Here is a 14,114-nt window from a genome sequence, read left to right on the forward strand (position 1 = left end):
CCCTTTGCTTAAGCTCTGCCATTGTACTTTCATACCATTTATTTCATTGCCACTGCTCTGAGTGCCTTGCGCCTATTTTTCTGTAAAATTCCTAATCCAGAAGTTGGCAGAAAATAGCTGTAGCAAAAAATTACTTTGTTGCTCTCTTAGCAACAATCATGTTTTGTGCTACATCCCTAGTCCTTTAACAACTGAACCTCCGGATATCCCAATTTAGGAAAATCCTATTGCCTTCCAATACATTCTGGCCAATGAGGGTTCCCTGGAGATTTCACAATCTTGTTAGTGGGGCCAGGCAGAGAAATCTCCAGAGTCTTCTCTGACATTGGTCATTGCTTTTGCCCCCTCTCTTTGTCTCCATGTACAAAGGTTAGCAAAGACCAAGATGCCCAAGGCAGAGAGTTGAACTTTTTTACTCACCTGTCTCATGTAGGTGTGCCAGTCCATTGGGTGGTAGTCTTCTGGGTCTTGTAAGGTGAAACTTGGTCAAGATACTTAGCGCTCTATTTTACAGCAACATTAGATTTGGCATTTGCCTTAAAGTGGAATTTCACCAGATAAAGATATTCTTTAGTGGGGACTGGTGCACTTGGTCTACAACAGCACATCTGCCCACTCTGGTACAATGCCAAATGTCAAAGAACAGGACAAACCATACCCTGAATCCTCCCACCACTGGGTGACTTTTCCTTAAATGTAATTCGTCCACGATTACGGCGTTAAAAAAAGCATCAGCAACGTTTGCAAAGAGCATGTTCAGGAAGGAGTGCTGCATGTGTCCGGGGAAGTTATGTGCGCTGTTGAGAGATCTGGCTTCGACAGGCTGTCAGTCGTTACCACTGGCATAAAGTCAGGCTGCTCTGCTTCTGAAGTCTCATCAGCAAGAAGTGAGTAATCATTCTACATCAGCAGAATAGCACCATCTCCCCTCGCCAACACTAACGTACCCAAAACAGCCTTCACTGATACTCTACACAATGTTACACCCTTCATAACTTACTCTAATGCATTACACACTTACTGCACACTCTATACCCCACACTGCCATCATATCCCATATCCTTCTCTGTAACGTATGAGTATGGCACACGGGTGCAGCAGAGTGTTACATCCCTGACTGTGACATTCTGATGCATCCCAATACAGTCTCTGAAATACTCCAAACTACTCACTATAATATTGGCATACTCATATGTATACCCCAGTTGCCTCATTGTCATGAATTGGGCTCCTTCCTTTTCCATATCTTACTTTGTTGGTAATTATTTCATTGGGAATACCCCCAGATTCGTATGCAGAACATAGAACATCGAAAACCGACAACACACTACAGGACCTTCGGCCCACAATGCTGTGCCGAGCATGTACTTACTTTAGAAATTACCTGGGTTACCCATAGCCCTCTATTTTTCTAAGCATGTACCTATCCCATAGTCTCTTAAGATACCCTGTTTTAATATGGGCTGACAGCCCATTCCACGCACTCAGCACTCTCTGTGTAAAAAACTTAACCTTGACATCTCCTCTGCACCTTAAAACTGTACCCTGTCATGTTAGCCATTTCAGCCCTGGGAAAAAGCCTCTGACTATCCACACGATCAATGCCTCTCATCATCTTATACATCTCCATCAGGTCACCCCTCATCCTCTGTTGCTCCAAGGAGAAAAGGCCAAGTTTACTCAACCTATTCTCATAAGGCATGCTCCCCAATCCAGGCAACATCCTTGTAAATCTCCTCGTCATCCTTTCTATGGCCTCCACATCCTTCCAGTAGTGAGGTGACCAGAACTGAGCACAGTACCCCAAGTGGGGTCTGACCAGGGTCCAATACAGCTGTAACATTATCTTTCAGCTCTTGAACTCAATCCCATGGTTGATGAAGGCCAATGCACTGTATGCCTCAACCTGTAACCACAGTCAACCTGTGCAGCAGTTTTGAGTGTCCAATGGACTCAGACCCCAAGATCCCTCTGATCCTCCACACTGCCAAGAGTCTTACCATCAGTACTATATTCTGCCATCATATTTGACCTACCAAAATGAACTACCTCACACTTATCTGGGTTGAACTCTATCTGCCATTTCTCAGCCCAATTTTGCATCCTGTCAATGTCCCGCTGTAACCTCTGACAGCCTGCCACACTATCCACAACACTCCCAACCTTTGTGTCATCAGCAAAGTTATTAACCCATCCCTCCACTTCCTCATCCAGGTCATTTGTAAAAATCGCAAAGAGTAAGGGTCCCAGAACAGATCCCTGAGGCACACCACTGGTCACGGACCTCCATGCAGAATACATGAAGGTATCCATCTACAACCACACTTTGCCTTCTGTGGGCAAGCCAGTTCTGGATCCACAAAGTAATGTCCCGTTGGATCCTGTGCCTCCTTACTTTCTCAATAAGCCTTGCATGTGATACCTTATCAAATGCCTTGCTGAAATCCATATACACTACATCTACTGCTCTATCTTCATCAATGTGTTTAGTCACATCCTCAGAAAATTCAATCAGCCTCAAAAGTCACGACCTGCCCTTGACAAAGCCATACTGACAATTCTTAATCATGTTATGCCTCCTCAAATGGTCATAAATCCTGCCTCTCAGGATCTTCTCGATCAAATTACCAACCTCTGAATTAAGACTCACTGGTCTATAATTTCCTGAGCTATCTCTACTCCCTTTCTTGAATAATGGAACAACATCCACAACCCTTCAATCCTCTGGAACCTCTCCCGTCCCCATTGATGATGCAAAGATCATAGCCAGAGTCTCAGCAATCTCCTACCGCACCTCCCACAGTAGCCTGGGGGTAAATCTTGTCCAGTCGCAGTGACTTATCCAACTTGATGCTTTCCAAAAGCTCCAGCACATCCTCTTTCTTTATACCTACATGCTCAAGCTTTTCAGTCATCCCTACAATCACCAAGGTCATTTTCCATAGTGAGTACTGAAGCAAAGTATTCATTAAGTACCTCTGCTATCTCCAGTTCTCTACACACTTTTCCACTGTCATACTTGATTGATCCTATTCTCTCACATCTTATCCTCTTGCTCTTCACATACTTGTAGAATACCTTGGGGTTTTCCTTAATCCTGCTCACCAAGGCATTCTCATGGCCCCTTTTGACTCTCCTAATTTCATTCTTAAGCTCCTTCCTGCTAGCCTTGTAATTTTCTAGATCTCTATCATTACTTAGTTCTTTGAAGTAAGCTTTTCCTTTCTCCTTGACTAGATTTTCAACAGCCTTTGTACACCATGGTTCCTGTACCCTACCATCCTTTCCATCTCATTGGAACGTACCTATGCAGAATGCCACGCAACTACCCCTGAATGTTTGCCACATTTCTTCTGTACATTTCCCTGAAAACATCTGTTCCCAATTTATGCTTCCAAATTCCTGCTTGATAGCTTCATATTTCCCCTTACTCCAATTAAATGCTTTCCTAACCTGTCTGTTCCTATCCCTCTCCAGTGCAATGGTAAAGGAGATAGAATTGTGATCACTATCTCCAAAATGCTCTCCCACTGAGAGACCTGACACCTGACCAAGTTCAGTTCCCAATACCAGATCAAGTACAGCCTCTCCTCTTGTAGGCTTATCTACATATTGTGTCAGGAAACCTTTCTGAACACACATAACAAACTCCACCCCATCTAAACCCTTTGCTCCAGGGAGATGCCAATCGATACTGGGAAAATTAAAACCTCCCACCATGACAACCCTGTTATTGCACATTTCCAGAATCTCTCTCCCTATCTGCTCCTCGATGTCCCTGTTACTATTGGATGGTGTATAAAAAATAGCCATAGGGTTGTTGACCCCTTCCTGTTCCTAACTTCCACCCACAGAGATTCAATAGATAATCCCTCCATGACTTCCTCCTTTTCTGCAGCCGACACACTATCTCTGATCAGCAGTGCCATGCCCCCACTTCTTTTGATTCCCTCCCTGTCCTTTCTGAAATGCACTCTTAAGTAGCCATTCCTGCCCCCGAGCCATCCAAATCTCTGTAATGGCCACAACATCATAGCTCCAAGTATTGATCCATGCTCTTAAGCTCATACTCCTTGCATTAAAATAGACACATCTCAAACCATCGGGCTGAGCACTTCCCTTATCTATTATCTGCCCATCCTCCCTCTCACACTGTGCAAGCTTTTTCAATTTGTGAGCCGACCGTCCTTTCCTATGTCACTTCAGTTTGGCTCCCAACCCCCAGCAATTCTAGTTTAAACTCTCCCCAATAGCCTTAGCAAACCTCCCCGCCAGGATATTGGTCCCCCTGTGATTCAAGTGCAAGCTGTCTATTTTATACAGGTCACTCCTGCCCCAAAAGAGGTCCCAATGATCCAGAAATCTGAATCCCTGCCCCCGCTCCAATCCCTCAGCCACGCATTTATCCTCTTACTCTATTCCTATACACGCTGTCACGTGGCACAGGCAGTAATCCCGAGATTGCTACCTTTGAAGTCCTGCTTTTCAACTTCCTAACTCCCTGTAGTCTGTTTTCAGGACCTCGTCCCTTTTCCTACCTGTGTCGTTGGTACCAATATGTACCACGACTTCTGGCTGTTCACCTTACCACTGCAGGATATTGTGGACACGATCAGAAACGTCTCGGACCCTGGCACCTGGGAGGCAAACTACCATCTGAGTTTCTTTCTTGTGTCCACAGAATCGCCTGTCTGACCCCCTAACTATAAAGTCCCCTATCACTGCTGCCATCCTCCTCCTTTCCCTGCCCTTCTGAGCCACAGGGCCGGACTCTGTGCCAGAGGCATGACCACTGTTGCTTCCCCCAGGTAGGTTTTCCCCCTCCAACAGCACTCAAACAGGAGTACTTATTGTTAAGGGGGACAGCCACAGGGGTACTCTGTAGTATCTAACTCTTGCCCTTCCCTCTCCTGATTGTTAACCACTTATCTGTCTCCCGAGGCTCTGGTGTGACTACTTGCCTGTAGCTCCTCTCTATCACCTCCTCACTTTCCCTGACCAGGCAAAGGTCATTGAGCTGCATCTCCAGTTCCTTAACGTGTTTCTAAGGAGCTGCAGCTTGATGCACCTGGCGCAGATGTTGCCGTCCAGGAGGCTGGGAGTCTCCCAGACATCCCACATCCGACACCCAGTACAGAACACCAGAGTCACAGACATACTTCTGAATTCCTATTCTTCACAAGTAACTTAGCTCACTTCGACCCATTGAGCCAAAGCCCTCCTACTCTGACTCCCTCTATTCTGTCACCCGTTCTATAAAGCTGTCTTCTTTTTAAACTCTTCCCCACTGGTCTAACTCCTTGATGTCCATGTGCCTGCTTTTGTATCTCATCCAACAGTGTCCTCCACACAGGACCATAACAAATCTCAAACGGAAACATGTTTTATTAGGATCAAATGAAATGCAAACCAAGGAAGCTAAAGCGACAAGGCAGTGTCACGGGCACTGATGCATTCTATACAGTCTCTGGTGGGTCTTTGGAATGTGGAAGGCGGAGGTTCCAGTATAAACTATTTATTGCAGGATATCAAGCAGTACCTAATCAGCAACAATGAAGAATAAAGAAGCTGAGGAAGGAAACAAGCCATAAAGGCAGAGTTCAGATAAGACTTGGCTTTGAGGCACTGTTTATTATAGCGACAGGCTCAAAAGGCATGCTTCATTTTCTGGACTGTTCAACTGATTATTAAAGTCTCATGCAAGCCCCTGCTCACAAGTACCTGTGGAAGGCAGCAGCTAGTATCTCCAGACCTGCCTGCCCACTTGACTTGATGCCCCCACTGTTTTAGTCACATCACTCTACACTTGCTATTCTTCCAGGTCTTGGTGATTTCTTGCACGAGAGGTTTATGTTGGCCTTTTTGCACCTATCTGTTACTTAGTTTTGGGCAGCTTACAAAATCTTAATTCGAACTGGGTATTTCAAGATTACCAAGGTTGTGTGTGTTTCAACTCTGGCAGACTGTAAAAGATGTAGAGTATTGTCCTTCTAAGTACTGTAATGGTTTTCAGTTCCTTTTCTGCAGAGTCAAACTGACAACCACTAGCAACAAAAGAAATGTGCCATCAATAACTCTCTGCCTGAAAAGCAGGAAACATAAAAGCACATACGTGTGTCTTTTCTCTCTCTCTCTCTCTCTCTCTCTCTCCCTCTCTCTTTTTCTTTCTGTCTGTCTCTCACTTTCTCTCTCTCTCTCTCTCTCTCTCTCTCTCTCTCTCACACACACACACACACACACACACACACACAACCTCCCAGGTGTTATAGTGATGTTTAAATGTGGTGTTAGTCTAGTTTGCCTCAGCCTCTAGCATTCGGAGCCTGTGAAATAGTCAGTAATGTGGACTGGTGCAAGATGATGCAAATGGCTGCCAACCTGAAAGGATGAAATTCTCTCGTGGGAAAAGTCCTAAATTCTGAAGGACTGAGGTAACTTGCCACTTCTAACTATACCTTCATCACTTCCCACTCCTTCCAAGCCCAGCCAGGTCTCCAATCTATTGGCCCAGGTTTTAGGTTAGTGTGGAAAAACCACATCAACCTACATTGTGTTTCACTACCTGGGGGGCAGGGGGTAAAAGCCAAAGGTCTTTGTATATCCATCTGCAGGTCCTTCAAATTAAAATCCCTACATCTCATCTGCTATAAATGTATTTATATTTCCTTTCTCTTTCTTTCTGTGAATTAGTGGGTTATGTTGCAGAGGTGCTGCCTGTTTTGCCGCAGATAGTGTTTTGAATATTTTTAAGACGAGGCATTCAATCACGTCACAAATGAAAGAGTTTTTGTACTCTTGTTATCAATCTCATGTTTCACAATGAGGAAAGATTTTCATGTCTATTATTGTACTTCTGTCCGATCTAACTGGTTTCTTTACCCCCCTGGGAGAGGCTGTTCTGATCGGCTTTCCAGTTTTTGGCCATTTCAAACCATTGCACAGCACTGAAAGTTTCCTTTTGCTGTTCCCAACGCAGCTCACCCCAGTTACAGACCACAGCCGTTAACACTTTGCCATGATATGCAACTCATTTTGTTCTCCATTCTTCTGAAGGTGTAGGATTCACTTCCAAAATTGCTTATCACCTCCAAATGTCCACAAGTGGACTTAATGGCTTAGGACTAAAGATCACCAAGACCAAATAGCAATATGAAAACATATCCACTTGCCAGTCGGACGCCAGCCAGGAATAATCGGTTAATTTCTACACTTAATGGCATATGTATTGGCGCATTAATTTGCTGGATGCTTTGTTCACCCCCAGGTTCAAAGTTCAAAGTACATTTATTATCAAAGTGTGTGTGCAGTATACAACCCTGAACTTCATCTTCCCCACAGACGGTCACAAAACAATTTGAGTCATTTGGCCCCTCCCATGCACCTCACCACTCACCCACTCACCCTGGGGAACGTGTATCACCAACAAGGAGTCCTCTACATGGCCACATCCTGTTACAGTCAGCGTAGCTTTCTGTTATCCAAAAGTATTCCAGTTAGAGGAGCAAGACGGCTAATTTGCTTATGCCAGCTCTCCAACCATAGCTTTCCAGAGAAACGTCAGTTCCGATTGCTCCCCATGAGAATTTCCTCAGCTCACTGGTAGCAGTCAAATTGATCTGTGGACATAGGAGGTCAGTGGATGCCCACATCAGCTTGAAGACGCTGCAAATAACTCTACTTGGCCGGCCAGCTGCAATACTGCTATTTCAGAGCATTTGAATCCTGATCAGAGGTAGTATTGTGTGTGTTTGTGAATGCACGCAGTCTTGCATGAGTTTTCCAGTAACCATAGGTAGTCCTAGGTTCTTGCTGAATGACCTGGTTTGGAACATGTTTAACCCTTTTTATGGTGATTGTGCCGTAGATAAAATTGAGGGTCCTGCACGCTTTTCCCCCTTCGTGGTCGTCCTTTTGGTACAGGGGTCCCCTTCCAGAAGACCCTTTCCTCCGCAGAATTTCATCCAGCTTCTTCTTCTCTTGTAGGCCAAGCAGTCCCTAGCCACGCTGACCAAGGATGTCCCCAAGAGGCACTCACTGGCGATGCCGAGCGAGAGTATGCTAAATGGGAACCAGGAGTGGGTGACACAGTCAGACCTACCACTCACTGCGGCAATTCGACAGAGCCAGCAGACATTGTATCATGCGCACCACCACTCGGTAGACAGGCAAGGTAAGAGGTTATAAGTCACAGGAACCTGAGGTTTGTTAATTCTGACTTTTCTTTCCGTTCAAATTTTATTATAAGTAACCACTGCTAACGTTCATTTGATCCCATGCTAACATTTTACTGTGGTTTTCCTGGTTTACGTTTCCTGCATTATAGAATTTACAGCACAGAACTAGTCCTATGAGCCATTGTGCCTGTGCTGAAATTGCATCTTCAACAAATTCCATCCTATTTTACTCTTACTGCCCTAATTCTTCTTTTAAATATGGATCTGGTTCCCTTCTGTCTCCATGTTGTACTCGTCTATCAATTGAGTTTCAACTATTTTTTGGTTGCACCGACCGTTGTTATTTTGTATTAACACCGAAACGCATATCCCCAATAAAAAGTAGTGTAATGGGGCCTGCAGGATATTTAAAGGCATGTTCAGGTTGGCACCAGGAACTGTACACTGTTGCACTTTGGTAAGTGCAGCTTCCAGTACTTTGCAGTGTACCAATCTGGCAAGCATTATCCCTGAAAGGCACATTCCCCCACTGCAAACAGGTACCGCATGGCTGCCATGCAGGAACAGCAGCTGGCTTCCTGGCTCCTTATGGGTGGCGTGCAGCTCTTCATCGGAGTCTGCCAACGTCCAGTAGACTTGAAAGGGTCATCATAGAATGACCGTATGAAAGGTGATCGCACTCGATAAGGTGATACGTACATAAATCTCGTGCTCACACAGACTTCATCAGGGTGAGCAGTGAAGTCAGTTCTACCAAGCCGCTTAGTAAATAAGGCAGGGTTTCAGTCTCTCATTTGTTATGATCAGTGTAGCTCAATTTGCAGAGTAGGGCCTCTTCTCATTCATGGCCTGATTATTCATGAATCCAATGGGTGTTAAAAAAGTATATTGCGGAGAGGATAATTTAGTCTGGATTGGGCAGGGAGGGGTAGCAGCTTCCTTGTGAGAGTTTCCCCCTCCTCTCCCCCCCCCCCCCCCCCTTGGAGATGCTCTGCAATTTTCCCCCGCCAGCCTTCTTTGTTACTGTTCATCTTGGTCCTGCTTCAATTCAGCCTCTGGTCGACATGTTGCTCTCGCTTGCTCTCCTCTCTCTCTCCCATAGGCGGCTGCGTTCATATCACCATCTTGTGCAGCCGGCTGCACATTAAATGTCTCTGCGCCTCCTGGGCTTGTGTACAGGCCTCTTCTGGCACCCAGTGGCATCCCAGTTTTGCAAGACCAGTGTTTTCCATAACAATCCAGCTACGTGCTGGCTCTCACGTGGCATTCTGGGGCTGTGAATCAGTATGTAGAGGATTGCCCTTTTGCCCCAGGATTCTTCAGACAGTGCTAATAGCAGAAACCTTCAACCAGATCTGACTCTCTGTGATTCAAAGATGAATATGGCATGTATGCCTTTTAGGCACATGGCATTAGGGGGAACTTCTTCACTCAGAGAGTAGTGGGCGTGAGGAACGAGCTGCCATCTGACGTGGTGAATGTGGGCTCACTCTTACGTTTTAAGAATAAATTGGATAGATACATGGATGGGAGAGGTCCAGAGGGTTATGGACTAGGTGCAGGTCAATGGGACTAGTAGAATAGAGTTTCAGCATAGACTAGAAGGGCTGAATGGCCTGTTCTCTCTGCTGTAGTGTTCTATGGCATTAGCCTTGGGAAGCTCTTCAGAGGATTCACAAACAGCTGAAGTTTCAGAGCGTGGAAACCTTTCTTACTGAGGAAAATTGCCGTGTTATTAGTGGGAGCTCTTGTGTCATGGGTTAATCCGTGAACTCTCTCTCTCTCTCTCAGCCCCTGAGGTGCCATGTGGTCCTCAGTGAAATACCTCTGAATGATGCCATTTCTGATGCAGCAGTGAGCGGCAATGTGAGAGATTTGCTGAAGTCACAGAGTGCCATGTAGTGAGGACATTCAGATCTAAAATGATTTCAGCCTCTACCTCCACCAGAAAGAGCTGTCCAGGGGCAGGTGTGTGGCCAGAAGTGTCCCTGCAGAATGTCTTGGAAAACCTGAGCCTGTAGATATAGTTTCCTTCCGAGACGTCCGGGTAGCATGCAGAATCTCTAAAGATCCCGGGGACATTTGTGACCACCACCCCCCCACCCCCCATGTAACCAGTCAGACTGATGGAGTACGCCCACTGGTGTCATCATCAAGATGATGTTCAGCCCTAAATTTCCGATTTATGTTAGCAAGTTTGAAAATGGGTATTGCCTGATTTGCAGTATTGTTAGGGGTGTTAACAGGATTAGCACTACATTATCCAGAGGATGATAGCAAGGATGATTAACTCCAGGCTCAAAATATTTGTAATTCATTATCACATAAAACATGGGTGCTACTGGGTCCAATTTCTAAGCCTCTGTGTTCTAAGAATTTTTTGTCTGGGGTGGGGGTGAACCTTCGCCATTTATTCTTTGAATGAAAATCCTCAGTCCAAATTGTAAATGTGTAGAGGGTAGCTGTAGATGTCTGGGGAGCTTATCTGAATTTCATGAGCTCTGCTCAAGTACTGGATTTATCTGGAGAGAAAGGCAGGCAGATGGGAGTTGAGAGAGGCAAAGGAGAGGCATAATACTGAAAGGAATCTATTTTTCGTAGTAAGCGCTGATAAGTGCATTGGGATTCCAAGACATTCAGAGTTAGTCAATGTGATTCTGTGCTTAAGTTCCTCAAAGCTCTTGACTGAATTCCAGCTGGTTACTCTAGGTGTCTGTTATTAGAGACAGACATTAAATGGACACGCATTTTAATCCCAATCCTCATTCCTGTTCCAATATGTTAATGCATGGCCTCTACTGCCATGACGAAGCTACTCTCAGGTTGGAGGAGCGACACCTCATATTCTGTCTGGATAGCATGAAAATCAATTTTTCTAACTAATGGTAATTTCACCCCTTCACCCTTCCCGCTCTTTCCATTCCCTACTCTGGATCCCCTCTTACCTCTTCTCCTCACCTGCCTATCACCTCCCCGTGGTGCCCCTTCTCCTTTCCATTCTCACCAGGTCCACTCTGTTTTTCTATCAGATTCCTCCTCCTTCAGTGCTTTACCTTTTCCACCTATCATCTGCCAGCTTCCCAAGTCATCCACATTCCCCACCCACCCACCAAGCTCCACCTATCACCTCGTACTCCTTCCCTCCCCCCACCTTATTCAGGTTTCTTTCTCCTTCCTTTCCAGTCCTGATGAAGGATTGCAATGTGAAACGCTAATGTTTATTCCTTTCCATAGATGCTGCATGACCTACTGAGTTACTCTACATTAGATATAAAAGTTGTCCAAACCTCTTGATTAAAATCCAACAACTCTGTACACTACATCCCTGCAGTATTGTCCTCAGTGTGAGGTATTGATCACATTCTGCTTCGGTACCAGAGGGTCGAACTGGTAGGAAAAATGTTCCCAGATAGAAACGTTCTAAATACATAAAACGCAATGACTGTGAAATGGTTCCCATGTATATTTGGTGTTTGAGTGGGGATGAAGATCAATAGAGTAATGTAATTGAATGAACTCAGCTTTACAAGACTAGAACAGTGTTGAATTAAATAAGTTTGGGATAAATAGAGCACTAATGTATGCTTGCTGTTGAATTTAACAATTTGAAGTTAAGAATCAGCTTCTCAATTAGTGTGTCGGTTACACAACATGCACATTAAGCAAAGCAGAGACATGGTCCACGCCAGTACGTTGTTACCAGACCAATCAAACCAAACAAGTTTTCTGTGGTCTCTACTTCCTGATATCTAACCCAAGACTGCGCACAAGACTTCTAACCCAAGACTTCCCTACGTGAAGGAGAGATCCAGTTTTGGGAGAAATATCTATACCCCATCTAGAATCTACTTTTATCAATATTTGACCAAAGCAATCTCAAGATGGGTCCAAATATACAAGTTTAAAATTAATCCCTAATTGCTGCACATCGGGTCCATTTTGACCAGTTTCTTTTTAATTCTGCAGCTCAAGGTTATCCAAAGTCTTGTGATTTATAACAGGGAGAAGTTTTTTGCACCTCTTTTCTCCATTTTCCAATTCACATAAAACTTCTCTTATAAACAAGATGTCTTTAGAATGTCCAAACAAATCCTTCTCATGTCTGTGGCTGTTGTCTGATCCCTTAATGTTTCCACTCAGGTAGCATTTTCTACATTTGACCCAGCTTTCTGTCTCTTAATTGTTGATATTAATTGTGGATTCTGTTGGATTTATTCACTCATTCTACCATGCATAATTACTTTGTAGTAGAGGATGAGATTGACATCTTTTAGCTTCTACTGATTTTTGTGAACAGTGGCTGCTTCTCTCCCAGGCTGAGCTGTTATTTAATGGACTATCATGCTAATTGTTTAATAGCCTGAAGCTACATATATCTTAAAAGCAATCTTAAATAGTTCTTACCCATCATTCATTTTATTTTAATACTGTTTTGTGACCTAAGGGAACTTTAAAACAACATCTAGAATCTAGTTTTATTACCATTTGACCAAAGCAATCTTAAGAAGGTTACAGAATATTCAAGTTTAAGATTAATCCCTCATTACTGCTTTAAACCCTTTTGTCATTAAAACATCTAACTGAAAGGAGAAGAAGTATGTTAATATTATAAACCTAAAATTCCCAGTGCTCCAGTTTACTCCTGCAGTCCAACGACAGTGGGTAAGTTAATTAGTCATTGTAAATTGTCCCGTGATTAGGCTAGAGTTAAATCAGGGGCTGCTGGATAGTGGGGCTTGAAGGTCCTACTCCATGCTGTATCTCAATCAATGAATGAATCAACCAATTTATCGATAAATAAAACCAAACAATGCTGAGATGCCCAGCAGATCAAGGAACATCCATGGAAAGGAAAACATAGTTAATGCCTTTAGACTAACAACTCTTTTGTCAGACTTCAAAAAAAAATTCCCACATGGCACAAAACTGTTTAGTGTTAATCATTAATTGGCATTCTCACTCTTGTTGGCAATAAATACCCAATGAAGTAAAGGGAATTGTTTCACTAGGCTCTAGATAGTACTACAAATGAGACGGTTATTCAGCAGTTCAGGCTGACTGCCCCAATGCCTAACCTACTCTATAGAGCTAATGAGGGAATACTTAGAAGGACAGAGGAAACAGACTTGTGTCCTGCATTTATCTAAAGCTCTGCATGACTTGGGGACACTTAATGGGACAGTGGATGTTGGCAGGCTATCACCAGGATGTGCAGAGACACTTAAAAAACAGTGGATATTGTGATTCAGATGCATACAATATGGATGCAGTTTGTACATGGAAGTTGAATATTGATCAGGATTAGAAGTCCAAAAGTTCGGAGATAGGATTGATCTCCCATTTGTCATCAGCCAGCTCGAAAGAGAGAGAGAGAGAAAAACGAAGGAAAAGAAACCCTGAGTACCACCAGATATTAAGCATCTGGCCGCTGGGGCTTTTCTGTCTTGGAAGATTTCAATAAACCGCCCCTTGCAGCATTGTAGCACACTTGGGTAGCTAAACGTGATCTTAGTAGCTTCAGGCAAAGAAGAGAAGGGTGAAAAGGCCTTTACCTCATTTGGGGTTAAAGGTGTAAGGTCACATGTTGATCAATGTTTCTGTTTAATTTTTATGCAGGAGTGCGAGTCAGTCCCTGTCACTCGAGGCAACCGTCCACCGTCTCGGACGCCTCGGTGCTTGAGGGTGAAAGGTCGTCCACACCAAGTGACATCAACTCACCGCGACATCGGACACACTCACTCTGTAATGTAAGATACACTTGTGGGATCACTGACTGTTCCAGGTTCTGTAGCCCAGCAGACATCTCACCACATGTACACATCTGCCCCAGTCAATTTGTAAAGAATAGAGCTGCTGGCCCCGGCACTTCTAATTTTGAAACTTACTGACTGTAAAGTTGGAAGCCCCGTGTGTTTAGGTTCTGCCAAGAGAAGTTCCTTC

The 14,114-nt window shown here is 44.3% G+C and overlaps 1 protein-coding gene across 4 annotated transcripts in view; it reads left to right on the plus strand.

The window, feature by feature from the left end:
• The window catches only part of LOC132382047 (kazrin-like), a 726,142-nt gene that overhangs the window by 574,301 nt on the left and 137,727 nt on the right, over window positions 1-14,114 (plus strand). For all 4 annotated transcript variants that reach the window (XM_059951869.1, XM_059951868.1, XM_059951871.1 and 1 more), the window contains 2 exons: window positions 7,984-8,170; window positions 13,791-13,921. In XM_059951869.1, coding sequence (XP_059807852.1) covers window positions 7,984-8,170; window positions 13,791-13,921 — 318 coding nt within the window. The remainder of the gene's footprint in view (window positions 1-7,983; window positions 8,171-13,790; window positions 13,922-14,114) is intronic.

Source organism: Hypanus sabinus, chromosome 27, assembly GCF_030144855.1.
Source record: "Hypanus sabinus isolate sHypSab1 chromosome 27, sHypSab1.hap1, whole genome shotgun sequence".
In the NCBI taxonomy this organism is placed as follows: domain Eukaryota; kingdom Metazoa; phylum Chordata; class Chondrichthyes; order Myliobatiformes; family Dasyatidae; genus Hypanus; species Hypanus sabinus.